Genomic DNA, 27,976 nt, shown 5'->3' on the forward strand with positions numbered 1-27,976 from the left:
TCAACAACAACAAAAAAAATCATACATCTCCACATATCAACAGGTATTTAAGTTCAAGTTCGAGGCTGGTTTTATTCCAATTTACAGGCAATTAAAGATTCATCAAGGCAGATCAAAAGCTCTGTATTTACAGTTTTCCAAAATTACTGTGATTTTTTTTTCAGTTTACAGTAAATTACGCTGCTTTTTTATGTATATGATTTTAAAAGCAGTGCTGGATTTTTATTCTTAGGATATCCTCAGAGACAAATACTCTTTAATGTCACACTGTCAGCTCAGTCTTCCACTCTATTTTCAGAATGGTTTCATTACATGGTGCAAACTCAATCACTTCTGCCATAAGATTTACTGATTCATTAAGGATGTTTTATCATTAAACGGCTGCCATGTATAGCCATTTTTAATGAACCCTGTCATTAATAAAGGAGTTACAGTTCACACTGTGATCTGAGCAAGGTGAAGGTGAGCAGGCTCCAACTCTCCAAATCAAAGTTTAATCTGAGGACTTGACAATGATTAAGTGAATGAGGAAATGAATGAGTGAGTTGCAGCAGTGAAGCTCGCACAAAAATCGCCTTATAATGCGCATGCAGACACACTTTCACTGCATGAGACCTCCAATAAAAAGAGGAACACACTGTACAAAGCAGCAGGATCCAAATGTCCAAGACTTTCACGCAACACACAAACTTTTTTTCCAACTTTTCAAACTGATGCGCAAAAATAAAACCACACACACCAAGAAAAATACATCTACACATACAACTAACTATACCGTCCCAACCAGCCGCTTGCTCACACACACACACACACACACACACACACACACACACACACACACACACACCGACACACACATCCTCGCCTACCAGTTTTCCAAGACAGGACTTGAAGACCAGCATTGCCATTGAGTTCATCAAAGTTGCCTGATGATGTGTCTGTGCTGTTATCTTCTGATCTTATTATATTCTCTCTGCAGCTTTGTCTGCCTCTATATCTGAGTGCTGTTCCCGTCTGTGTGCTCGCCTGCACCCCCGTCTGTGCCAGCAGTTTCACCAAGACAAGAATTCAGATTCAGCTCCGGCTTCCTGCCTCCAGCGCACTTATATCTGACTCTGACGCACAGAGAGAGGTGGAAGGAGAGGAGGAGGAGGAGGGGGGATGGAGCACGCTGCCAACGAGCCGTCAGTGTGTGAGCACGTCTACCCTTTTTTCCCAAAACCTTCCTCACCCCCTTCTCTTGCCCCTCCCTGAAGTGACAGCGTTACAAAAACCAGCCAGCTTACAACACACACTTTACACACACTCACACACACACGCCTCCCAAGATTTTCAGTAATCGTGTCTGTTGTCAGTTAGTGGTTGTGGGTCAAAGACAGACTGTTGACTGGGCTGTCAGATTCTCTAAGCCTATCATTAGCTTGGAATTCACACAGGCCACACCTGCCTACAAACTCTCTCTCTCTCACACACACACACACACAAACACACACACACACACACACACACACACACACACACACACACACACACACACACACACACACACACACACACACACACACACACACACACATACACACACACACACACGCACACAATAAAATTCTTGAGCAAAAACCCCAGACATCCTTCAATCAGTGTTCACAGAAATATGCATCCTACATGAAACGTCTCCTCCCTTTTCTCCCCCCGTCTTTATGTCGAGGGTCCCTCCATCAAAACGTTTTTCACACTACATCTATGAGACAGCAACAAACTCTTAACTAATTTATCTGAATGCACTTTACTAGAGGAACCAGTGGTAGCTAGTAGGACGTCCAGTCAAAATGAACACAGAAAACCTAACAACCAGTTGGTGATCCACGGCTCACATGAGCAGGAGAGATGGAAATAATTTTCTGAATGAAAGTAGGAGATCTTTGCGGTTAGAGTGCGAGTCAAGGAGCATTATCGATTGTGTTGAAAATCACACATCCCATTTGTAAGGTCTATGTTCAAACTACTAGTGCAGCCAACTGTTGAGTTGTAGAGGCTCTGATAGGAACTGAATACCTTAATTTATGAGGAATTTAAAGCTGGTAAAAGCAGAGAGAAACTATGTCCGCTTAAGAGACTTACATACTGTGCATAACAGTACTTCAAGTGTAGGTGCCTGAGGCAATTGATCAAATGCTCATTTTAAAAGATCTGCAGCTTTCGATGGGTATAGTCGTAACATTTTCCAGCCCATGGTAAGCCTCCAAATAATGTGGTTCTTAACTGATCCCAGAAATCCTCCTTTTGCTTTCACTCAGCCCAGAAAATATGAGCAGCATCACAATCTTAGAGGCACTTAAAAAAGGGCAAGGATTCAGTGTCTTGCTCAAGAACAACGCCGCGGGTTTAAACACGGGTTCAAAAGTTGTAAAAACTCAAAAAACTCAAAATCAGTTATATTTTTACTGCGACCACACCTGAGAACCTTCACTGGTCTCGCTACAAATGTAATTCTTATCAGGACTGAAGTATCGTTCTATAAGCAAATATTATAAACAAGTCATCACAGCTTTCAGACGTAGGAAGTTAGTCCTGATTTGAAATGTATTAAGAATGGACTGAATATAACTGAGCTTGATGAAGATGTGATGAGTTTCAGAGAGTACATTAACAACTTTACAAAAACACAACAACATGCACACTGGAACTTAAAAACACCTCAATAACACAACTGACAAGTCAAAGATGGCAAACTTAGGAAGGCAGCTTAGGTAACGATAACACACTGTACCATGCACAACACCATCACACACAGAAGAGACCCGAGAGTCAGAAGATGTAGAGGTTTCTCTATGTTCTGATCATCTGCAGTGAAATTTTCAGCGATACAGATACACATGTACACACTCTGCTGTTTTGTAATGTTTAAGCTAATTCGAGAATGAAACTGGTCTTACATTTCAAGCTTAAGCACTCTAACACCCTTAATTTTGTGTTTGTATGAACTGTGTCTGTGTGTATTTGCCACTGTGTGTGTGCTGTGTATGTTACCAGCAGCCTTTCCTCCTGTTCCAGCCACCTCTGATCCTCCTCCATCTGCTGTTGTTGTATCATCAGCTGTTCCTCCATTAACAGGCACTGCTGGCCTACACACTGCTGCATGTCTACTGCCCTGTCCTACACACATACACATACACAAACACATACACATACACATACACAAACAAACATGCAACAAAAGACGAGGCATAGCAACACACATGCACATCAACACAAGGACACACACAAAGTCACAGAAGCACACAGATGAAGAGAGACATGCACACACACACATACACATACACACAAACACAGGACATGGAGACAGGCAGACACACACACCAGACTGATGAGAGGCTGAACTGATGCGATAGGCAGACACACACACTTAAAAATAATGGGTGTCAGTGGGCCACTGATTTCTACTGCTTTAATATTTGGATAATTAAGTAAATTTGTGGACTCGGCTCATTATGCAAGTGTTTTACTTATTTATTTATTTTTGTCCCTAATGGTTCACCTCAGAATAATCAGTCTCTTCAGGCTGCCAGGACAAAAAAAAAAAAAGCAATTTTGGCAGGATGGCAGATTTTTTCTCTAATAGTCTTAACCAACAAAAGTTATTTGCAAAAAGTAAACAAGATAATAATTATAAGACCACTTAGAGCCGACCTTGCAGATTCAAGATGTCGAGACTCTTGAAAATTAAAAACATATGTTAAAAAAAGATCTTTTTAAAAGTTTTTTTTACTACTTTGAACATCTGTGAACATGACATGAGTATGAATTGATGCGAGCTGGATGAGTCGGTAACTTATTGAGAGCAGTAGCTCTGCATGTGTTTTGTCAATACCTGTGTATTTGTGTGTGTGAGTGTAAAATTAGTCTCCTACCTCCATGGCAGAGCCCCATAGTGCCATGTCCTGTCCATGAGGCTGGGGAAGGAGCTGTGCATGCGAGTGCGTGTGGACGTGGTGGCGGGGGTGTGTGTGCGCGTGGTGTGTGTCCAGCATTGCTGCCTGTGGGGGGTACAGCGCGCTGGGCACAGAGGGGAGAGTGTGAGGGCCGGGGTACCCTGCCATCTGACACAGGGAGGGAGGACAGAGACAAAGACAGAGACAAATGTTAGTCCTTTATCAACTGTCTTTGAATTCTTTCAGTTTGGATTCCTGTAACTCTGACCACTCTGTATTCAGTTGCACCACAATTTAAATTTTGTAATTATAAACCAAATGCGACAGCAGCAGAGGAGATTGTCGACATACCTGATAGTGTCCAGGATGCTGGGAACTGGGGTAAAAACCTTCACTTGAGCGAGGACTGGGGTAGCCTGGTCTGCTCGGCTACAGGCAGAGACAGAAAGAACAAAAGAAAAAAGAAAGAGAATAGAAAGAGAAGAAGAGAATAGACAGACAAATTGACAAAGCAAAAGACAGGAAGAGAGAGATTGAGAAATAAAAAGATAGAAAGAGGAAAAACACACATTAAGTTAAAAAGCTTGTTCATCATTTTTTTGAAACTGAAAACAATAGAAAACGAGACACTGGGTCAATCAGACAATCAACACACAAACCTCCAGGAGCTGTTTGTGTGGCTGGGTTAGCTGTCAGTCAAAAAAAAAGAAAGGGACCACCCACTGGGCTGCAAGTCCAACAAGCTGTTAGTTGAACTGATATGAACCATTGTCCCTGTGTTACAAACATCAACATCCACGGGATTACCAGTATAAACTATGTTATACTCCTGGACTAGTGATCACTGGGAAATCTGGTTAGATGTGATGCAGGTGTGTACGTAGTGTATTATGGCTGCATGTTCACCAAAGATCCCCATTTTCAGTACAAATTTGATCTCATTTGGAAAAGAGGATGTACTGCTGCTGATGACGGCTGGCTGGATGACAGAAGTATGAAAGATTTCCAATCAGCATTAATAAACAAATAAAATCTCCTGCTCTGAGGCATTTGTAATGCAAGACAGTGTAACGTAAGCTTCTGCTGAAAGCTGCTGGTTAAAAGGAACAGGGTTTAGCAGAGGACAGTGAGTCCGATACTTGATTATATTCCATTCTCCTTTTCTATTCCTTTGGTTAGCACTTGTAGCTAAAAACAGACATCCCTGGTGAACCCGCGGCCTTGTTTCTTCTGTTGGTTTCTGGCGGTTTGTTGAGATGAAGCTGTGAAAAGCTGATGAACAGTTTCCCCTCTCAGAATGACTGGAGACATTTTTCTCTATGATTTAAACTGCTCTAACACAGAGCTGGTGTCTAGCACAATATTACTGTAACCTCTACCTTCCACAGTCTCTCATAGTAGCTTTCTCTGGACCACACCTCCGACAGCGAGACAGACACAGGGACACACAGAGAGGGAGACAAGGAAAGAAAAAAGGAAGAAAGCAGGAAGGGAGGGACAAAGAGAGGCAGACAAGACAAAGAAACTGAGGACGAGACAAAAAGGGAGGGTCAGACTTTCAGACACAGAGTCAGACCAGCAGACAGAAACATACAGCATGTTTGTGGACATGCTCAGACGTGGAAGGACACAACTTTCCTACTCAAGAAGAAAATTATATCTCAAAAGTTTCAGTCTGCCCCAGATTCACAACCCTGTCATAGTCAGTCCATGTAGAGGGAATACCCAGTTTGAAAACAGCAAGATAAAGACAGGGACAACAGACAGGCAGTCTGGAGGTTAATCAGACAGGACTGACACACCAGGATAAGACAGGAAACTGGTTTCAATGTGGAGACTTTTGGGTGAATATTTGAACATATGAATTAATGAACAAATAAATAAATAAAATAAACAGGCCTAGTTAGTATCATCCATTTGTAGAATTGCACTGCAATGATTTTCAGCACCATCTCGCCAGTTACAGGAAAAACAAGTGATAACAGCAGCAGTTTACAGCTGCAGATGTACCAATGCACACCATCTACTGGTAAAGGAAAACCACGAGTGCTACGGCTGTTCCTTCTGTTTGAGTTCACCCTTGTGGAGAATCGGCAACGTGCCAAAGGGAAATGTGCGAAATTGTGAGTTTGCTACAACCTAGTTCCATGAAGTGTTTTGCATCTGATAAAAATGTATAACTGTTTATATTATTAACCAAAAATTCTCAAGCCACAGCAGAACAGACTACTGTTTTTTTTTTAACGTGTCATTTCCTTTCGCATTTAAACTGATTATATAAATTAAAAATGCTGCAATTTCAGGGATAGCCCACACAGTAATGGAGATTCGTTTTAAAATGAACCTGTTGTTGTGAGGTACATTCCCCTGTTACTAGCCCATGAAGACCCATGGCATAGCTCCATGAAGAATTCTGGGAATGTTGAGTAGCACAGTGTAATTTAGATTTTCCTTTTACTTCATGTATCACTCTGGGGCACAATTCATCGACTCCCACACAGACACATCTATCACCATAATAAGGGTCACAGTGCTGCGCAAACATACACAAACAGCTCTGTAACACGGACGTCTGACTTATAACAGGGATGGATTTTGGCCGTTGCAGGGATTTAACTTGACATGTCTTCCCGCTGTCTTGAAACATCCCCCAATTTTTTTTTGTTTTTGTTTTTGTTTTTTGTAAGGTATGGTGCTGCTTCAGCTCCGAGGGAGGACTGAACTTTCACCCTAAAACAGAGTCACCTACAAAAACAAGTTCATGTGTAGTACTACTGGCCAGCTCCCAACAGCTAGGTCAAGATGACAGAGAGCAAGCTCTGTGTAAACAGGCTTCAGTAGAGAGAGAGACCTTTTAGCTTGGTCCTTATGTATTTATAGTGACTGTCTCAAACACAGGCTTCACACATTCTTATAAGCTTCAGTTTTATCTGCAGTAAAGCAGTGCGGCGTATCTGAAAGTCTTTTGTCTTGGACAGATATGTGACCCGGAGCTGGAGAGTGGAAAAGTTGCTGCATTACCACATTAGTTCTGGACTTTGGGTTCCATCTAGATTTTTAAAAAATGGATTTCACGTCCTTTTTTAAGCTAATTCCTCATCATTTAAGCTCAAGTGACATTTAAAAACTGACCACAAATTTTTTTTGGGGTCAGTTATGTGAATGTTTGCTTTTTCAGGCTTATCCATGAAATATTGTATTTTGAGCTCCATGCTTGCGAGGTGAGTCAGACTCCCAGCCCGGTGGAATTAGGATTTTACGCAGGCATCATGAACAGGCTAGAAATAGGGTGCAAAAATGCGAGGGCACATCAACACAATGCCTGACACAGACAAACACAAATATTTGTAGCTACATTCAATCACGACAGAGGACGTTTTAACAGCATGTCCTTCACGTCCTAATGCATGCCACCATGCTAAGCATAAACATGCTGATTGCACAGTGGGGACTAATAAAGACATAAATCAAAAGACATAAATGAAAAATGTTGCAACATTTTTTTTTTAATGTGGAGTTTTTGGCCATTCTGTGCTTTGAGCCAAGAAAACTAGACTAATATGTTCCTTTTTTCAGTATGTTTTTTAAGGTTCGAAGTTTATGCTGCCAGGCCACTGTCAATCAAATCTGATCAAGACACACCCTCAGTCCTGATGTTATAGAGAAAGATTTAGATTTCAAACCAAGTTATCAGGGGCTGTAAGAAAAACAAATCCACTTTAAACTACTGTCTTCCTTTTAAAATCTCTGGTGATGTCTCTTTCTGCAGCCATTAAGTTACTGGATGGCAACACCACGATGAGACAAATGCAGACAACATGAGGACAAAATTTAAATATTTCAAGTGGAAATATTTTTATTTTAAAATACAAAACTCAGCTTTTGGTGTCAGTTCCTATGAATTCTTAAATTCTTTAAGTGAGGGTCACCATTTCAAAACTACAATCAATACTATAGTATAGTATAGTATAGTATAATAAATGTATCTACCTCCACTAGTCTCTACAGATCAAATTATTATTTTTTGTACAAGAGGCCTCACAGACCTGAAAATCTTTGACTCTGTAATTTTCTGGGTCATTTATCTCCACAGTCAAGAATGTTGCAACTTTCTTTGACACAGACACACAGGTTTGATTTAGTTATTAAAAACAGCTACAGTGCAGTGAAGCAACACACCACCTGCCTTCAAGGGTCTGAACATGGGTCTTTCAGAGCAGGGGATGGGAAATGGCATGTGGGTAGTAACAGAAAGGCTTGGTATTCGACTGGGTGGATGAGGGTTAGCGGAGGGTAGATTACAGGGACTGAGGGGAGCAGGAGAAACCATTTGGGGCCTCGTAGATGACTGCACCGCAGGGTGCTGGGTCTGGGGGTCAGAGTCAGGTTGGAGTGAGGTACTGGGATTAGTTTGGCAGCCAGGGTGAAAGCTGGGCAACAGTGGGATTTTAAGATTAGAATTTGACTTAGGCTGGATGTTTTGGAGGGTTAGGGGACAAACATTCGCCATCCTGCTGGGCAGAGTGTTAAGGTTAGGACTGGATTCGGAATGGAGCAGAGAGAGGTGCCTGAGATGGGAGTGGGAGGTGTCTGACGCTGGCTGGGATGAACAGGGCAGGTGGCCGTTAATAGGGGGATTTATCTTTTGGGGGCAGCTGCCACTGGACAAGCTGCCTGGATTTGTGTGAGGTGGAGAACAGAGGTTAGTTTGAAACTGTAGGGACAAGCTGGGGCCAGCTTTGGATTCGGGCTTTAACCTAGGGTGGTGTGGAGAGAAAGAGCGATCGTAGTAAGCTGTGTTTTGAAGCGGAGGTGATTGAGGCTGAGGATTGGGAGAAGAGAAAAAGTGATGGGGAAACTGCAGAGACGATGAGTAGAGTGGAGGAGTGGGTAGGTGAGAGGAGGCGCAGGGGGGTGAAGGATGAGGGTTTCCAAGACAAAGGGAAAGCTGGGAGGCAAAGCGCTGGTTTTGATGGCAATGGTGGTGAGAAGAAGGAGCGGAAAGACAATCCAGACTGAAGGTGGGCTGCAGGGTGGGACGACGGCTGGGCTGCAAACAGAAACACAAAGGTAGAGGAAGGACAAATGGAAATAAAAAAGGGTATCACAGGAGACATGGAGTAGATAGGTGGGGGAGACGGAGTACAGACAGAAATACGCATGACTGTAACCAAAGCCATACAGTGACTGAGCCTCTAAAGAGAATAAAGTGTTTTTGAACCACCAGTGAAAAGGCTGTTACTTCCCTGAAGAACATTTTCATTAACTTTTATTGTAAAATGAAATTAAACCAATGCAACATTCATTTATTCTGGAAATGAGGTTCAGTTCTGGGCAACTGCATCACTAAGGCCTAAAAAAACAAACAAACAAACAAAAAAAAACAAATCTCTTAACTACTGTGCAGGACATATGGCTTTAGTTGTAACCAAAAGAAGCAGGTAACAGATGCAAACAGCAGGGGCATGGGGGCAGTGAGTGAGGGTGAAGCATCCAGCAGCTGGGGCAACAAGCTCTGAGCTATGGGATGCTGCTAGTGGAGCAGGGGGTGGAGTTTACTGTCTTACAAAAAGAACAATTTAATAGGCAATGTCATATTTCTAAAGGGTAATTATTCAGGATATTCACATTGTTGAGACATTCGAATGGAGTTAGTTCAAAACACCTTGTTTGTGATCATTTTCCACAGCATGTGCAAAAGAAGTTGCAAAATAAGTTTGAGCCTCGTCTTTTTGTGCGAGGGCATTTTTTTCCTATGATATGAAACCTAGCTACACTGACATAAAAGCCTGGACCCAAGGTCTCAAAGGCTTTTAGATGTGTTCAGATTTGTCTTCTTGTCATAGTGAGAAAACCCCACTTGACAACTGACTTCAGCAGTAATTGAACTGAACAGGTCACCAGGATTCAGCAGAATCATTTTAATGCCTTGATATTAAATGGTGGCCACTTGTGTAATGCAGCAAAGTAGAGAACAGAAAATATATCTTTAACCAAATCAGGGAGGCTGTGATCCTTAACTAAGCAGTGAACTGGACTTGCAATGACCAGGGTGTCTCACCACAAAGAGCACAAACACAGCAGACAGTAGACAAATGGAGACACAAACATGTGAAGTATGTCTTACCTTTGGTGGTGCTTCATCAGACCCTCCTGAGTCCCACGAAACAGTGACCTGTCTCCTCATCTCCATCCTGTTCCTCTCCTTCTGCTGAATCTTCTCCTCCTCTAATATAGTGCTGGAAGCAAGGAAAAAAGACGATGTGACACAAACATGCAACAGATATCTATGTTTGTTTCTACTGAACTGTCATCTTTTTTAATCCAGCACTGGAAAGAGACAAAAACAAAGCCTATAGGTTATAAACAGGAGTTATCTCTGTCACAACCTCTACTACAAATGCAAAAATGAACACATGGAATAAAACAGTTTGTTGTTATTATTATACAGTGCTATGGTACAGAATTTGATGGCGTGTTTTTAGGCCAGGCATAAAGTGAATACAGGACTGAAATGAACCATCTGAATGAGAATGATGTCCACCCTACCCTGACATTAGAACAGGTGTGAAATGTCCTACAGTGCAGCTAATGTCCATTTATAAATGTGAAGAAAGTCAGAGGAGACTACCTCATTTATAACATATTGTAAGACAGCATAATGCCACTTCCATGTTGCCTATCATTTCCACAAAACCCATCTTTAAAAAACAAACAAACCCAAAACTGTCTGCTTTAGTGTTTTTCCTCTGTAAAGACAAAAACTCACTTACACCCCTGTAAACACACACACATTGTTCTACGTGGCAAAGTCTCACTTCCACACAAACTCATGCCTACAGAGAACTCCTCGAACTGTTAGTACAGAGGGTCAAAACACAAACTACTACAGTCAAAGGAAAAACAAATTCCATTTTGTTATGAAATGTCTTATTGCTCAGTCTCTTACTACCACAGTTCAGTTCATCTCTGAACACTCATATAACTCCCAGCAATGTTCAGTGTGCCAATACTGCCAGCAACGGTCATAAAAACAAGTCAACAGTTAAATCAACAGTTTTGGCTCCAGATGCTTGAAGAATAAAACTCTGAATCTCTCTGTCTGCTTTGCAGTAGTGCTGGGATGGTCAGCGGTTACGTTGAAACATTTACTCAATATTTACATCTTAGAAAGACTGGATTTGTAAATGTTTTAACTTTTACCCCTCACTGTATATTCACAGATCTGTGGAAAAACTGTTACAGCAACTAAAGCAGTAAATCTTTGGGTAATATTGCTTAAGAAATTAGCATATTCACAAACTGAGTCACTTGGAAACTAAACAACGTCCCACGCCCCAAACCAAGCATTTACTAATGCAGCCAAAGATACCACTCTGAATTTACCCCCTAAAATTACTCACGCTGACCTGTTCCCTGGGAAAACTGCTGCTAAACCAAACCCAGATTCCCAGAGGAAGGAGCTACTGCTGAAGAGCTGACGGTTCCACAGAACAGAAAACCGAATGGTGCAACAATCCAACACATACACATATTATCTCCACACAGTCACACAGTCTTTCTGCTCCCCTGTCCTCAACAAGCGTAAGAGCTATTTCTAGTAACATCATTACCCTCCTGTTCTGTTGTCTCCTGCCGTGTTTGTGTATGTGTGTGTGTGTGTGTGTCCTTGCACCTGTCCAAGTCAGTCTCCTGTCAGGTTTAGTCCTTCTTATCCATCACAACACACATTCTGACACGTTTTCACAATATCGGTACTGGAAAATATCGGTATGTGGAAATAACATTATTCCACTAAAATCACCTCTAAAAACAGATCCATGATACTGAACACTGGCTTAAACATCAAATGCTATGAACAGATGATCAAGAATTTGATTATTAATAATTAAAATGTATTAATTTCACTTGTTTGTTAAGTTTTCATTTTTGTATCCATTGTTAACAGATGCCCATTTGACTTCATTTTTTATTTTCTTAATGAATTTGGCCATTTTTGTTTAGTTTTTATATTTTTTATATAATTCTGAGCGTTTCTTAATTTGTATTATATGTGTGAATTGCTCTTTATACAAATCACTGGCAGCTATTGGTAGTTTCTATTTTATGTGCATGCCAGTATAAATTGCCTGGATGAACACTGTACGCTAAAAACAGATCAAATCCATTATTTTTTTTTACTTTACTCAGTCAACAGTGATGATTAAAAAAAAAAGAATAATTCAGTCATAATAATTATAGTATCAATTTGAAGCTTTACTTTGTAGGTTAGAGACATATTTTTCACTTTTAACAGCCTTTCTGCTGTGTAACTGTGTGTCCCTGCTCTTGTTACTTAATTTCTATTTAACAAGCCAAGCAATTACAAACTGATCTAAGCGTATCCGGTTATCAATGAGTCTGAAAGCCTTGCCTCATAGTTTAACAGTAAATGACATCATTTGTGTATATGTGTGATGGTAATAACATCAGCACCTGGCAACATCAACCCTGACTGTCTCCTCCCCCCCACCTACACCGTGCCACCACCTGGAATAACAAGGCCTGTTGAGTTTATTTACTCAGGCTGGGCTGGCTGCACAATCTTGGACTTCTCAGTAACGCCCTGCTTCACTCTCACATAGTTCTCACCTGTTAGTTGCCCAGTATAACTGCTACTGGTGACCACTGACCAGTGATTATCCGATCAGATATTCTGTTGTCTGTTCCCTGATTCCACAATGGAGGACACCAAAAAAAAATCTCTTCTTGCCGTTCAAAAAAATGGGACATGACATTTTAATAATTCATTAGCTGATGCAAATTTAATGATGAATAATTTTATACATGTCAGAAACAAAATAAGTGATATATATTTGAAATACTGATTTCACATTTTATGTTTCCAGTTCTATAAATCAAAAGTAAGCAGGGCATTTAAAACCAGGCTCAAACTAATGATAGCAAGCATCCCTGCAGCTGAAGTGCTCTTGAGCAAGACATTAATCCGTGAAAATCAGTGACACTGAAATAGCTTTTTTTTATGAAAGAATCTCTTTGCAACCACCAAGGACAGGAGGAACTATTACAGAGTTCAATGTACACACAGGGTATGTGAATACTATTTTAAGAGCGACTTCAAAGAGAGACATTTCATTGCAAAGAGACATTTCTTCATGAGAACCAGCAGTGGACAGGCAAACAACAACTATGAATTATATTTAAGAGCCATACAAAATGGCTACTCAAAAGCAGCTTTGGATTGAACCCACAGGTAGTGTAGCATCCACTGAATGCAGCACTCTATCACAGGCTGATGCCACAACATTTAAAAAAATAAATTAATTTAAAAAATGCCTTATGAGACATAAGAGACCATACGTTACCTTTAGAAAAGGCCTATCTGAAAGAACCAGAGTGTTTCCAGTCAAGAATATCCCAGCCACTAAAATGATGACAGGCCAGAAGCACTCAGCACTGATGCGCTACTGAAGGTCAACACGAATAACTGCAAAAGGATTCCAGCGGCAATAAACAGATAAAGCCTATTTCTCCTGGCAGGATGACACAAATACGCTCTGCCGAACAAAACCCCACTCGACTTCACTAGCTACAGTACATCACCAAACATAGACTTCACTATCAGGATTATAAGATCTGAGAATTAGGAGCCTCGTTCTGCTAGCTTGGACCATGGGGTACAGAGCTATACTGGCTGTGCTTGCCTTTTTGCTTCCTTCTTTCATTCTCTCTGTCTGTTTTCTCTCTCTCTTTCTCTCTCTCTCTCTCTCTCTGTTGGAAAGCTGTAGCTCCTGGCAGCTGCCCACTGTGTAAACACACATACACACTCATGTTGGTCTGCCGTCTAGGAAAACTGTAGTAGTAGCTGAGAGTTGCATATTTGGCAGCAGAGACCTATAATTGATATTATGATATAAAAGCTGGCCAGACCAAAAGTAAACCGAACTGCATAACCTTATATGGCATGAGTTTCTCCTATTAATAGCCAGTGACCACAGTGAACATGGTCAATATTGACTTGGTTTCCAAGACACTGGATGAAGCACATTAAGGGTCCCCCACTATTTCTTCATGCCAAGGTATCACAGTCAATTAGAATACATGTTCTTAATTTTGTCAGCTTAGCACCTAAACGCAGTTCACATGTACTTTTCCACACTGGGTTTTCAGCCCATTAAAACATACAACCACAAATATACAGTACATGTGTCAAATGAGCGGACCTCCATGATGTGGAGGCCTGTAACTCATTTGGAAACAAAATAAGAAAGCGAGATCAGGAGGACACAATGAAAAGGTGAACGAGTTCATGAGGAGAGGATTAAAAAAAAAAAGAGAGAGCAGAAAAGGTAGAGTTTGAAAAGCTTGTAAGAGAAGCAGAATTCGAGGGACGAGAGAGGAAAGCTGACATTGAGAAAATTGGAAGAGGAATCATGGTGGAATTTAAGGTGTGAGTCATGCTGGTTTTAAGCAAACTCATAAAACCACAGGAGTCGAATATGCACTCTTATTTTCCTGTTTCTGTGTGTGTGTGTGTGTGTGAGTACAAGAGAGAAAGAGACAAAGAGAGGGAGAATGTGCATGCTGAAGGAAACAATGATGGCATCTTGCTGTGCTTCTCAAAGTCGCGCTGTTCTACTTGTTTATATGAGTTTGTGAGCAGAAAAGTGTGTTTCAAGCATCAGCAATAACAAAGTGAGGTAAAATGTTAAAAAATGAAACATTGCATACATCATGTCTAGTTTTCTCCTGGTTAATTCAGTTTTCAAGGATAAGCATATGCAGCACTGCATGAAAATATCCTACGAGTTAGTAAATATGCTAATCCTTTGAGGCAAATGCACTGGTTCACATGAAGTATGTGAAGAGGAAGTGATTCAGTTTTGATCAGTGCTTTAAAAACATCCTTGTTCTCGAGAATTCAGCCAAGGGGCTATTTGTTAAAACTGATCTAGGACAATCCGTCCTTGGGTACAAATGAGAAAAGACCACTGTACAAATAAAAAAGCAAGTAAATTCAGTACATCCAGCATTGGCTGATGTACTGAGGTGCAGATCCCAGACTCTACCTAATGTGCAGTTCATGTAAAACCTATGTCACGATTAAGTGTAATCAGCTGTTTCCACAGGTTGCACTCTGCTAGCTGTGCTCTTACAGCTGCCATCTAAAACTCATACTCCAGATCTTTCATTACCACCACCATCACCACCACCACTCCTCTTATTATGATCCATCTTGCTATCGGAGGCGATGCTGAAACATCACTTCCAAAAAACCACAGGTCTGTTCATGTCTGAGAGATGTGTCATGCTGCCCGGGAAAAGCTCTACTACTACTTACCCTTACTGTATACAAAAAAAGAAGAAATGAAAAGGGAAATAAAACTAGTATTAACTTGCTCAATGCTGTCTCTCAAGATATTTAAAATATCACTTTACCCACTTTAGTTTTGCTCATTCTCAGAAGGATGGTCTTTAAGCTTATACTATATTGCTATATCCCTATCTGAGCAGGAATCCTGATTCCATAGCACAAAGCAGAGCAAAATGTCTTATCAAGTATGAATGAACATATCTTTAACAGCTTGCATGCTAGTGGCACCACTTTGGCTGCTGGCATCCGATGATTAGCGCTAATTACAATCGCAGATAGTAACCCTACACTGACAGGCATAAATAATAAAACATGCCAGGTTAATGGGGGCAATCTCTTTCTTTTCCTCTCCTCCAACCTGATGATGACTGACACCATGCCCTGCTGTTCTTGGGATTAAGCTTCAAAGATTTTGTTTAGTATTTGTTCGAGCTGCCTGTCAACTGTCTTGCCCAATTAGCAGTACAACATGACATGACTAATGAATAGGTTTGCCCCTTCCTGTTTAAAGGGAAATGTCACAGTGACGCATTACTCTGAGGCTCAGTCAGAAAGTTTTTTTTTAAATTACTGACAGTATTGTCTAGTTCTGCCTTATCTGATCACAACATGCCCGGAATATTGTCTCTTGATAGATAAGGTCTCTGCAAATCTGCCTCCAGACAAAGACAGTCACAAGGCAATGATGTATCATTTAACAAGGAAGCGAGGCGTGACCAAGATGTCTCATTTAATCTATCTCTGTCAACATCACGTCGCTGTTACTATGTCGACCGTAATGTCAGCAGCCCAAACAGGAGGTAAAAGTGCAGTCTGCTAAGTATTTGATCAGTTTTGTTTGGGCTCCATACTTTATATTACACACTGCACTTCCCAAGACGAAAAAGTGCTAGGAGTCCTACATTGATAACCCAATATGGAAGTGAACATCACTAAGAACTCTTGGGGCTGAAAGCAGGCAACTTTACCTCTTAGTCATTGTTCCCTTTGAGCCTCAGTGGGCTGGAGGAGAGCCAAAACAATGAAAAAGATGTTACTGTCCAATGAGTTATAGACTGCACTATATGACACCGCTGAAGAGAAGGTACGTGCAAAAATGAACACTTCACAGACAGTAACTGCTATCATTTGATCAACATTAGAATATGCATATATGTTGTTATCCACAGAATTGTTTTGGAGTGACATTAATGCAACGTCTATGGCATCTAAACTCTCACCAAACTATTACAAACTATTATTCATGTAGTGTATGAAACTGGATTAAACCTGAGCAGAAACGAAGCACCCTCCTGCTCTGATAAATAAGAAGACATGTAAAAGTGACCTCACAGCTGGGAAAAAAACCCTAAAACATCACAGTCCCTTTGCTTATCTGTCTATATTTCTACAACTGTCCAACCATCGTCAATGGTTCGTTCAGGTCTGATGTTAAACAAGCAGCCAAAGACACAGCCTCATGTCACTTTGATGCAGACAGACAGTGACACCTGCTGTTAGGAACGTGTAAGAAAGCTGTTCCTCTAGGAAACATCATTTACTATGGTATATTCCTTTATCTAAACTACTAATCAGAAAATGACAGAGAAAAACAAACAGTGGGATTCAAACTGGGAGTAAATCAAAATCTCACATCTACACCTATAAAAGACAGACAGACAGAAAATATAAATCTGACAGGTCTAACTACACACTGCATTTACTGAAACTAGTATCATGTTCTGTAGAAGGGAGAGAGGTGATTTACCGGTAAGCTGTCATGGTAAAGACATTAATTTTTCAATTTTCAGATTATAAGAAAATGTAATTAACCTAATGTAATAAACGGATCTTTTCACTGGATCTTTTCTTCTAATTATTGACTACACCCGTAGCTGACTATGAAGAATAAAAAATGGTTGGTGCCAATGGCTACAACAACGTCAAGAGATCTTGACTCTGAAAGCATAAATTTCTTTACTTCTTTAACTGAGGTAAAGCATGTATAAAAAAGATAATTAAACCCATCTCTGTACCAAGATTCATTCAAACATTCAAAAGACAAGACAAACAGACTCACACACACTCTCAAACCACGTGTTTTAGTACCTCAATTGTGTTTTGAGTTCATTGAAACGCGGCCTCTTGCTGGGATCGTAGGACCAACACTTTGTCATCAAGCTGTAGAGAGTAGGAGGGCACTGAGGGGGCATCGCCAGCCGCTCGCCGTTCTCTATCCTGCCAATGACGTCGTTGTTCTTCACACCCTGGAAGGGCTTGATGCCGTACATTAGAATCTCCCACATACAGACGCCTACAGAAAGACGGAGAAACATATAACACCTGTCACCGTGAGACAGCCACCTATTGGCTCTTACATGCTGCAAAAACAAGACAGTGAGCGGTAAAACAGAAACGGACTTTAACTCACCAAACATCCAGACATCACTGGCTGTGGTGAATCGTCTGAAGTTAATGGATTCTGGAGCCATCCATTTAATAGGCAATTTACCTTTGGATGCTGAAAAACAGGGATCAGGAGAACTATGTCACACTGATCAGTTCAAGTCTTATGAGCCCTATGAATAATATTGATTCTTTCTTTCATATGTAACAGAAGGAGTTAGAAGGAGGCGGCAGAGTTTGACAGCAGGGTAGCCTGTGTATGGGTATCTTATTGTTACCTTTGTAATAAGAGCTATCTTCCATGTATCGCGACAGACCAAAGTCCCCCAGTTTCACACAGTCGACTGTAGACACTAGCACGTTCCTCGCTGCAATGTCCCTAAAGACGACAAAACCAAAGTTAGAGGAAGTTGCAGAGACTTTGACGTTTATTCTTTCAGTCTACGTGACTGCACATTTGCCACATGAGATAATAATTTATCTCTCTACCGGAAAAACAGCATGATAAGATGGTTAGTGTCCCTAATTCAGCCTTCCAGATCAATTAGCATGTTTGTGAGACTTACAGGCATCGTCATGTCTCTCATTTTTTTAGCAGGACATACATAATAATTTTAAAGCTCCTTCCAGTAGGTGGCAACACCTGCCTCTAGTTATTTAAAAATAATATAATTTCACCTCCAACTGCTCTACATCATTATAAATGACTGTTTGGAAACAATAACTATTTGATAAAAAGATTTTGTGAAAGATCTATGTAAGGTTATAGTGCTCGGGCCACTTAGCAACATACACATAAACAAAAAAAATACTTGTGCTAATATTTGTGAATGGAGAATTAATTTTATAATTTCTAAATATTCTAGTGTACTATGGTTTCAGGATGCCCTCCGGCGTACCTGTGCACAAAGCGTTTGCTCTCCAGGTAGGCCAATGCCGTGCTGAGCTGGTAGGAGTACAGGATGAGAGTGGCCAGGTCTAGACTGTATTTCCTCACCTGGAGAAATGACCGTAACTATAGAAAACAGAGAGAGAGAGAGAGAGAGAGAGAGAGAGAGAGAGAGAGAGAGAGAGAGAGAGAGAGAGAGAGAACACACATATACACAGTTAGAGGGATGTTAGACCAGGAGGGAAACAGCCATTAAAAAGACACAAAGAGACAGCGAGAGAGAAAGCAGGAACGGAAGAAATAAAGAGAGATGTAATGAGACAAAGAGTGGTAAGAGAGAGAGGAACACTGTGTGAAAAATAACCATAGCCACATAATCAGTTCTATAAAACCAGCTGTACCATGACTGAAGAGAAATCCACTGTACTGCTGCCTACTAATATTCAGACCACTTCACTTTTTTTCACACTTTACTGTGTTGTAGATTTAACTGTAAATGGATACAACTGCCATTTTTGACCATCAGTTCAGTACTTCATAGAAGCCACTTTGGCAGCAATTACAGCTTCAAATTTTCTTGGGCAGTTTATCTCATTCTTCCTGGCAGATTTTCTCAAACTCCTTCAGGTCGGATGGGAAGCGTCTTCACGTCTCTACACAGATGTTCTAAGGGGTTTAAGTCTGGGCTTTGACTGGGCCGCTCAAGGACAGTCAGAGACTTGTCTCGAAGGCACTCTAGCTGTATGTTTCAGGTCATCGTCTGCAGCTCTGTTCACTAATGTGCACTAATATAAAGTGAAATGAAAAATTGGCTGGAAAACAAAAATGAGCTATTGATTATGAACTAGTGCCAATGATATTTTAATAATTCAGTTTGCATCCTGACATTTTTAAAAATCCAGTTTTTGTCTCATAAATTCTATTTTTGTATTTAATAATTATTGAATAAATTAGCCGTAGGTTCTATGTATACACTATATAATCAGTATACACCCACATAAACTACCAGATACTATAAATGCTTAAACAAACCCATATCAGTCTCCTACCTCTCCCAGTGTGCAGAGCTCCATGATGATCCAGACTGGATTTTCTGTGATAACTCCCATCAGCTTCACAATGTGAGGATGGTCAAACTGACGCATGGTTACTGGAGGGAAAGAAGAGAGGAGCGAAGGTCAGTTCATAAACAGCTTGCAGGTTTTTCTTTATGCAAAGAGCTATTCTTCTAAACTCTGCTGAGAATGAGTGACTATTGTCAGCTAACGTGACAAATGCAGCCACACGGGGAACTTACACGCTTCTTGGAGAAACTTTTCCCTGACGCTGTCTGACGTTGAGTTCTTACACGTCTTCACTGCCACAGACAGAGCCGGGTTCTCCTGCAAGAAATAGATACACTAAGCGAAACAGCGTAATCAGCATTACGACAGAAGCATCAACATTCAGCATATTCACTGTCTCCTCATGGCTTATTGGAAAGAAAGAAACTCAAAATTTAAAGATTTAAAGTAAACGTCAAATTAATTTATTGAAAGTGACTTTGCAGAGAGAGTGCGAGAGAGAATAAAGACAAAGCAGATTTCTTGCCTTTAAAAATAAAGGCAAAAAATCTTTGTACCTGCAGGACTGTTTGTCATGTGCGTGATTTCTATAATACTACAAAATTTGCATGGATTAGCATTTTTGCTCCCCCCTGGGTCAACCCTTTACAGGTTAAGGGCCATCTATAGTAAGCTATATTAATACGATAATTTAAATCTAAACAGCTACAAATATTTAAAGCTAATTTACTGCTACACATTTTCGTTCCAGTATAGTGTGAGACACATCAACAATCTCCTGACGTTCATGTTGTCTCCTGTAAAAATGAAAGTGTGCAGTGTCCCTGATGCACACTGAGTCACATATAATATGGGGCCCTGCGATACACTCAATTCATGTAACAAAAGAAAGCCAGTGTTGGTTTACATGCAAAACGTAAGAAAAATTGTTTTACAGTGAGTGAGTGTGAGAAAGAGAACGAGAGACTGCGTACCGGGCTGATGTAGACTCCCTGGTGGACATCTCCAAACTGACCCTCACCTATGCAGCGTCCCAACTCAATACGATCCCGCTGAATCTCATAGTCCCGTGCTAGATACACATCAAACACGGACATGAATGCACACGAATGCAGACACACAAATGAGGACAAACAGCAGACTTTCAGATAAAACACGCACATCAACGCCCACACATACACTTTTCAGTCGGGAGTTGCATTTGCCAAGCTTGTTAGAGGGCTTCACAGTGTGCAGGGTTTGTTTAAATCTGACATCAATTGCAAAAAAACTTTTTGATTGCAATTGATTCTGTAAATGATCAAATTTAAGAACAATTCTTTTAACAAATTTTTACGATTGTGACATGGTTACTGTTTAAAAAGAGATGGAACCATTTTAGACCCAACCACACAGTGCAGAACAAATTGATTAATTTTATGTTTGTAACGTTTTGTGATGCCATCTTTTCTCTGGCTTATATGAAACTGAAAAAATAATTTTTAAAAAATATCTTGAATTTCTGGATTAATAAAGCTAATCCACCATCCTACTCTGACAAGCTTGGCTTCATAGCAATCGGCATAGCTCAATGTCAACAGCATGCAACAACAGCATCAGCAAACCTCAGCCAGACATGCCATGTAACACAGACAAACAACAGCCAGTAACACTCAATGTATATATGAACTTGAATTTCTATGTTAATTCAAATGTAATAAGGATAAAGTCAGGTTGGTTGTATAGTAGTGAAACATAACTGGTGGGGATTCAAAGCTCATAAGCTGATATAGGACCAGTTTCACATTTGTTTGATCTAAAAGAACTTTCTATCCGCAACTATAGTCAAGTCGATTTCCATCTGTAACTCTGGCAAGTGAATGTGCAATGAAAAATTGCACTATTTTTATATTTAGATTTAAGAAAAGAGGAAGGTCTGTGAAATGTTGGCTGTTGAGAGGCTGGTGGTTTGCTCTGCCAAAAAAGGCATGACACTGTTGACCTGACTTTGTCCATGTAATCAGAATCTTAACATACATGAAGCTAAACATGTCAGGTTACATTTGACAAATCTCACACTTCTCCTTTATGACGATCAGACTATCAGTGCTGTACAATGACCAGTACATGTGTGAGTTTTAGAGACAATGATGTCGGGTAATAAGATGCCTGGGACTAAATGCGGAGATGGGCTGCAGCACACACTGACAAAAATGTACAGCAGGCCATAATTAATGCCTGCGTGCTTTGCCTCTAAATATTGCCCATGTAACCTGATATTTAAAAAGTCAAGTGTTATAGTCAAACAATGGAGTGGGACTACCCTGTTTGTTAGTGGTTTGCCTTTAGAGCATATATTTATATATGTATCTATTCTAACCCTTTGGTCTCACTGCACTTCCTCCTCCAGTCTAAAGTTGTAAATGGGAACATGCACTCAGTCAACTTGGCAGGTCAAATGATATTTAAAAAATAAATAAATAAAAATATTGAACTCTTGCCATGTTGTTGTTACCCTGAGCAGTAAATGGGTTTCAACAATGGTGGATTGCTTATGTTATTGATGTTTGTTTGTTTGTTTGTTTTTTAAGAAAAATGTATCTGGAAACAATTTGTTCCACCTTTTTTTCTCCCTTGAACATACACAACAAGATCAATGTCCAACAACTGGGACTGGGATCTGAAATTACCACCAGTTTAGCCAAAAACTGACAGCACATCACACATCAACAGAGGGGGGGTCAAATCAACAGGGTACAGATACAGAAATAAATTCTGAATTTTTTATTTTACAGTCGCAAGCAAAAGTAAAGACAAAAAAAAAAAAAAAAAAAAGGATCACAACAACCACCAAATCAAAGAGCCATCACAATACAACCAGACTTATGGTACGTTCCAATCTTTACCTTGATCTAGTCCATAGTATTCTGGGAAAATGGGTTAGTGATAGGAGACAGAAATAACTAGCTGTGAGTACAGAGAGCCATAAAATGTTACTGCAGTCTTTATTAGTTATGTTAATGTTACGTTAACAATAATTGCCATGATTGTAGGTGTGACAGTGGATACAGCTAGCAGTGCCAGTTTAGCTAAAGTGTCCCTGATCGTATCAAATAACTTTTGGTGTTTTTTTTTTTGACGTGTATATATGAAGAGCAAACAAAACAACAAATACACACACCACTGGTCACCCCTAGACAGTGTAAACAATTTGTAGAACAAGTGTTTTAAAATTCAAATGCAACTTCAACACCAAATGTACCCATCTAATTACTTGGCAAACTGCTACTCAACAAAACCAAAACAGACACTGAAACTGCTCAGTCTATACATGAACAGATAAATGTGACCTTCGCTGGCTTCTGTACTGTATGTCAGTGTCCTGCATGGATACAGTAATGATGTTTGTTTTTGGTCATTTACAGTGTGGACGTCAAGAACTCTCTGTATGCTGTTTGACTCACTTGTTGTCTGTGTGTGTGTTTGTGTGTTTACACCTGTAAATCCACAGGGATTAAAGTGAAAGATATAATTTATGAATGGTCAAAAAGCAAAGCCATGTTGGAATTTGGCTGCATGGAACAACATGTGCTTATGATATCCAGGCAGCATTTTGAGGCAGTTTAAATGGGAGTAGTTTTTGTTCTTTTTTCACTATGATAACAGCTCACATTTACTTTGTCCCAGGTGCATTTTCCACCCTAGCTGAAGGTCATATCACCCAACTTCACTGCCTCTAAATGTTGCCTATGTAGCATCACCACTTAGCGTCCACAACAGTCCTAAACCTGGTGAACAGGCACTACTCAGCAGCAACAGCAGCAACAGCAGGCCCTCATATTTACTCAAGTGTCATTTTTAAGGTAATAATGCAGAATGATGTTAATACAAAACAGCTGATAGGTATTTTAAGGCCAGAAAACCTATAAACTGACACCTAAAACCAAAAGAACACTGTCAAATTTAACATTCATGATACAGCAGTGATTAGTGGAACAAGAAGTCATTTGAAGATTGTTCCCTGTAACGTAAACATCGTGGCAAGATGACGTGTCAGTACAGTCTGAGGAAGTTGTGATCCTCTTTAAATCTTGTGACAACTCACATTAACAAATATAGCTTGTCGGCCTAATAATACACAAATAGTAATATGTGGTTTAAGTGGCTTCCTCCTTTTATATACAATTGCAACATGTGACCAGGGAAAAACGGTTTATTCAAGCATCAGCCATCCTGTCATCCACCCATCTGAAAAGAGTTCAATTCAAAGCTGAAGTCTCAGCAGATTTCTAATCTGAATTTTGTGGACAAGTTAACTTCTTCAGCTTTAAAGTGTCAGAATTTACAAGAAACACAGTGATCTTTTTTTTTTTTTTTTTACAGAAGTGAATCTGGTTTTGAATGTGACTTCAATGTACTTTAATAAGATCATCTGTTATCTGGTTCGGGACAGAATTACTAGCCCCCGCAGAAGAATATTCAAGATAAGACTGAGACAAATTAGATCAAAGTCAAATACTTTCAAAGTGGGGCTGACTTGTGATCCAGTACATGTCTCCTCGCTCTGATCTAAGCCCAACTCAGCTGCAATCGCACAAACGGAGAAACACACGAATCATATACAGCATTGCCACAAACACATTCATGTCCCCTATGGACTTTTAATCCATCAGCCCACCAACTTTCAAACCTAAACACACACAAATAAAAATCTCACATGCACACACAGTAAGCTACATGATCACAAGCAACACCTCGTCACTTTGTTTCTCCACTTGTCACATAAGCAGCCTACAATGTTAATGTGCATGTGAGTGTGCACTTACTTGAAGGCATGGTGTAGGTGTCCTCCTCGTCTATGATCTCAGCATAGTCGTCCGTTTCTGCAGAGCCAGAGCAAGGTGAGGAGGAAAAAAAACATTTCAATTTAATAAAAAGAAATTTTAACTAGATCAAATCTAAAAGACCCCGGGGACAGCATTTCAATTACAATTTGTAAGTTCTGTTATACAAAATTATTTGAATTATCAAGATTTAAATCTGCAATTATATCCTTGGTCTCTACATCCACCACCATATTACACATTCACCCATCACATCATTGCATGCAACTCATGAAGTTCAGAAAAAACACCATCACAGACAAAAAACAGGTGTGAAAATGCCAGTAGTAACAGAAATACACCATCATCAGAGAGAAGTACCTTTCCAAAAGACTGTCACCATACCTGACTCCAAACACATGCACAAAAATTAAAAAGTTCATGTACTACTGAACAACTGCACACGAACAACGAGACCACGGTACGACAGAGAGAGAAAGAGAAACAGAAACAGACGTGACAAAAGGGGAGGGATAGACAGTTCATTCTTTCCAGAGAAACAAGTTGAAGGAAAACAGGCTGAGTCATGGATAATGCAGAAACATGGAGAGATGCTTTACACACTACATGTAGACACAGAGCTGAATTCCATTGTGTTACTAATTTAGGAGGGTTAATAGAAAGAATGTTGTTTACCATCGCCACTAGTGTGACCTGCAGAAGCCACATGCAGCACGAAAGAGAAAAGGAAGAGAAGCATTAGTTTTAGTGTTATAAGATACACAAATATAGCCACAGATATTACTTTATGCCTTTAAGGTATTTTTCATTTAATTCTGTGTGAGCGTGAGTTTGTCAGAGGTCAGTAGACAGTCAGGGGACAGACAGAGTGACAGTGACTAAAGCTCTCCATGGGGACATCTGGCGAGACAAGGACTCTTCACTGCACACACAGATGAGGCTTTATAGGGGAAACAGGGTACGCACACATATCTATGAAGCCTTTATCTAACTCTTAGCAGTCACTGTCATTCATGACATTTAGAGCAGCAGACAGGGAGGCAAACTGTCAGGGGAGAAAGAGACCATCAGGCAAGGGGAAAGAGAGACAGGGATTCATACCTGAGACGCAAACAGCTCTGGTCCGTACTCCGTCCATTCTTTTTTCCATCCGCTTCTCATGATTTGAAACTCTGCACCGGAGATAAGAAAAAAAAAAGATTTGGTTCACATCTAAGCCAATGTATTCTGAATGAGCTTCCAGCTGCACCTACGAAGATAGTAGTGGAACCAGAGTAAAGAAGGATCCTCCCACATCCTGTCATGTGTGCTGCTTTACAATGTCAAACACTATAACATTAAAAACACGAAAGAGTTTCTGTATCTTATAAAAATATTATATTCACTATATGGGCAATTCAAAGAATTATAACTTTTTTTTTTTTAGGTTTGCAGCTTTTAAAAACCACAAAAGAAAAACAAAGTTGTGATGGTAAAAGGGAGGGAATGATGATGGATGATATTTTATTATGTGTTACTAGAACTTTGACTGCACCTCTTTAACCTCTTAATAGTCATCACCATTGTTGTGGTCAATCCCAAAAACAATGTACCCTAAATAGAAAAAAAAGGTTTCTGTTCTTCAATCCTTTTGATTACTGTTAAACTAAAAGGAGACCAGCCACAAAGTCAAACTAAGCATGAGAGGTACTGAACCAAAGCTACAGAGGCACAAGGTTTTTTTTTTTTGCCTTGCATAAAAAAGGGAATATAAGGCCTGTAGTAGAACATTACGTGTGGAAAACACTTTAAAGCCATAACCACAAGACAGAACCAGTTCTGTTTCAACAGCTGTTGCAGTGATAAAGGAAATCTGTACAAAAATACTTTGCACAGATGGAATAAAAAGACTTTGAGTGAGAAATGTATAATGTGTTGAGGCTGTGTGAATATTAGCTGTGGAATAAAACCAAAACAGAGCTAAAGTACAGCTACCAGTGCCACAGGTGTGACAGTGAACTTAAAAAAAAAAGTTTTAATGTCTCACAGGAAAGTCACACCTTGTTTTTACTTCATAAAGTGATCAATTAGTGTAAACAGAGAGAGCTGACTCACTTGGGTATAGAAGGCAGAGCTCTGTCCCCCTCTGCAGAGACAAAATGGACACATGAATTAGAAAACAGAAGCATACTGGCTTCATGTTAGAGCTACGACATTATTGTAACCATTTCTTTGCTTGCCATAGTTATTTTTAGAAAACACTACCCAAACACAGACTGCTTATTCAAAGTGACAAGCTTAAAGCCTCACCAGCCGCAATCAGACTTGACTACTGTTTGAAAGATGGCTGACAGCAATTTCAGCCCTGGGAACTATTTATAGCATAAGGTAAAACATTTTTTTTTCTTTGCTCCAAGCTTCCTTCTAGATAAGACAAAAAAAAAAAAAGAAAAATTGAAAATGAAAAATCCTAATAATACCACACTACTGTATCACTAAAGTACTGCAAAAAAACCATATAATACAGGTATGAGTGGATACATGTCCTACCTTTTTGGACTCTGACGATGAAGGAGTGAGAAGCTAAGGAGACCAGCCGACAGTATCCGTCAATCAAATCAGCCATGTTTTCTGCTGTAGTCAGTGATGCCGTGGTGACTGTGAGAGGCTACACACATGCACGCACGCACGCACACACACACACACACACACAGAGAAGGACTCGTGTAAGAGGGGGACAGAGAGTTGCTTCACAGTGACACAATGAGAGCTTTATTAGAGATAACGTCTTCTTCAAGTGCACATACATACACACTTTTACACACACGCAGCCTACGCAGAAACTCTAGGACTGATGCACACATGCTTTTCCACTAGTACTAGCCTGCTGCGAACACACACCCACTCTTGACAGACACACTCACGCTGACACAAAAGTGCAAATGCCAACACCCGCCTTCAGCCTCCCATGTACCATTTCCCTCTTCCCTAAATGTCCTCATGTTTTTCCTTCAGTTTATGTGGTATTACCACTTAAAATATAACAGTAGCTATAGTATATTTGTTACATATGAAAGAAAATATTTTGCTGTTTAACAGGTGGATGAAAGCAGACAGTGCTGAAAACTTAATGGGCTTGATATATAGTTTTAGGTAGTTTCGCTTCACTGTCATTTTGAAATACCTGTGTGGCAATAAGAAAATATTTCACAAAGAACCACCATAATATGTAAGGTGTATGTGTGTGTGTCTTTACCTCTGGAGCTCCAGCTACGTTGAGCTGCAGCATGCCTTTCCTGTCCTTCTCTTCCAAAGCAGAGTACTGGATGGACTGAACCTGGTTAAAGTTAGCTAAGTGTGTCGGCTGCAGGGAAAAAGATACACAGAAATATTAAAAATCATGTATAACATACTGTGTATGTTGATAAATCTAATAGTGTTCAGACATATTTTTTTGTACCAGTTAGTCACATATTTCTTTTACATAACACAACGCCAACCACAGTAATCAAAGTCTTTTAACACTGTGC

General features: G+C 40.1%; 1 protein-coding gene across 7 annotated transcripts in view; it reads right to left on the reverse strand.

Moving 5' to 3' along the window:
• LOC121186394 (focal adhesion kinase 1-like) overlaps positions 1–27,976 on the reverse strand; it is a 61,177-nt gene that overhangs the window by 8,206 nt on the left and 24,995 nt on the right. For 3 of the 7 annotated variants that reach the window (XM_041045112.1, XM_041045110.1, XM_041045109.1), the window contains exons 11-27: positions 27,703–27,810; positions 26,997–27,114; positions 26,562–26,592; positions 25,569–25,639; positions 25,143–25,160; positions 24,450–24,506; positions 20,619–20,716; positions 19,878–19,962; positions 19,630–19,730; positions 18,591–18,706; positions 17,970–18,070; positions 17,717–17,806; positions 17,395–17,599; positions 10,060–10,171; positions 4,284–4,361; positions 3,912–4,100; positions 3,031–3,156 (exon numbers count right to left, since the gene is read on the reverse strand). In XM_041045112.1, the coding sequence (XP_040901046.1) occupies positions 3,031–3,156; positions 3,912–4,100; positions 4,284–4,361; positions 10,060–10,171; positions 17,395–17,599; positions 17,717–17,806; positions 17,970–18,070; positions 18,591–18,706; positions 19,630–19,730; positions 19,878–19,962; positions 20,619–20,716; positions 24,450–24,506; positions 25,143–25,160; positions 25,569–25,639; positions 26,562–26,592; positions 26,997–27,114; positions 27,703–27,810 (1,704 nt within the window). Of the gene's footprint in view, positions 1–3,030; positions 3,157–3,911; positions 4,101–4,283; positions 4,362–8,118; positions 8,983–10,059; positions 10,172–13,297; positions 13,509–17,394; positions 17,600–17,716; positions 17,807–17,969; positions 18,071–18,590; positions 18,707–19,629; positions 19,731–19,877; positions 19,963–20,618; positions 20,717–24,449; positions 24,507–25,142; positions 25,161–25,568; positions 25,640–26,561; positions 26,593–26,996; positions 27,115–27,702; positions 27,811–27,976 lie in introns of those variants that run through there. The other 4 variants (XM_041045115.1, XM_041045111.1, XM_041045114.1 and 1 more) reach the window with 3 other exon arrangements.

Source organism: Toxotes jaculatrix, chromosome 8 (assembly GCF_017976425.1).
Source record: "Toxotes jaculatrix isolate fToxJac2 chromosome 8, fToxJac2.pri, whole genome shotgun sequence".
NCBI lineage: Eukaryota > Metazoa > Chordata > Actinopteri > Toxotidae > Toxotes > Toxotes jaculatrix.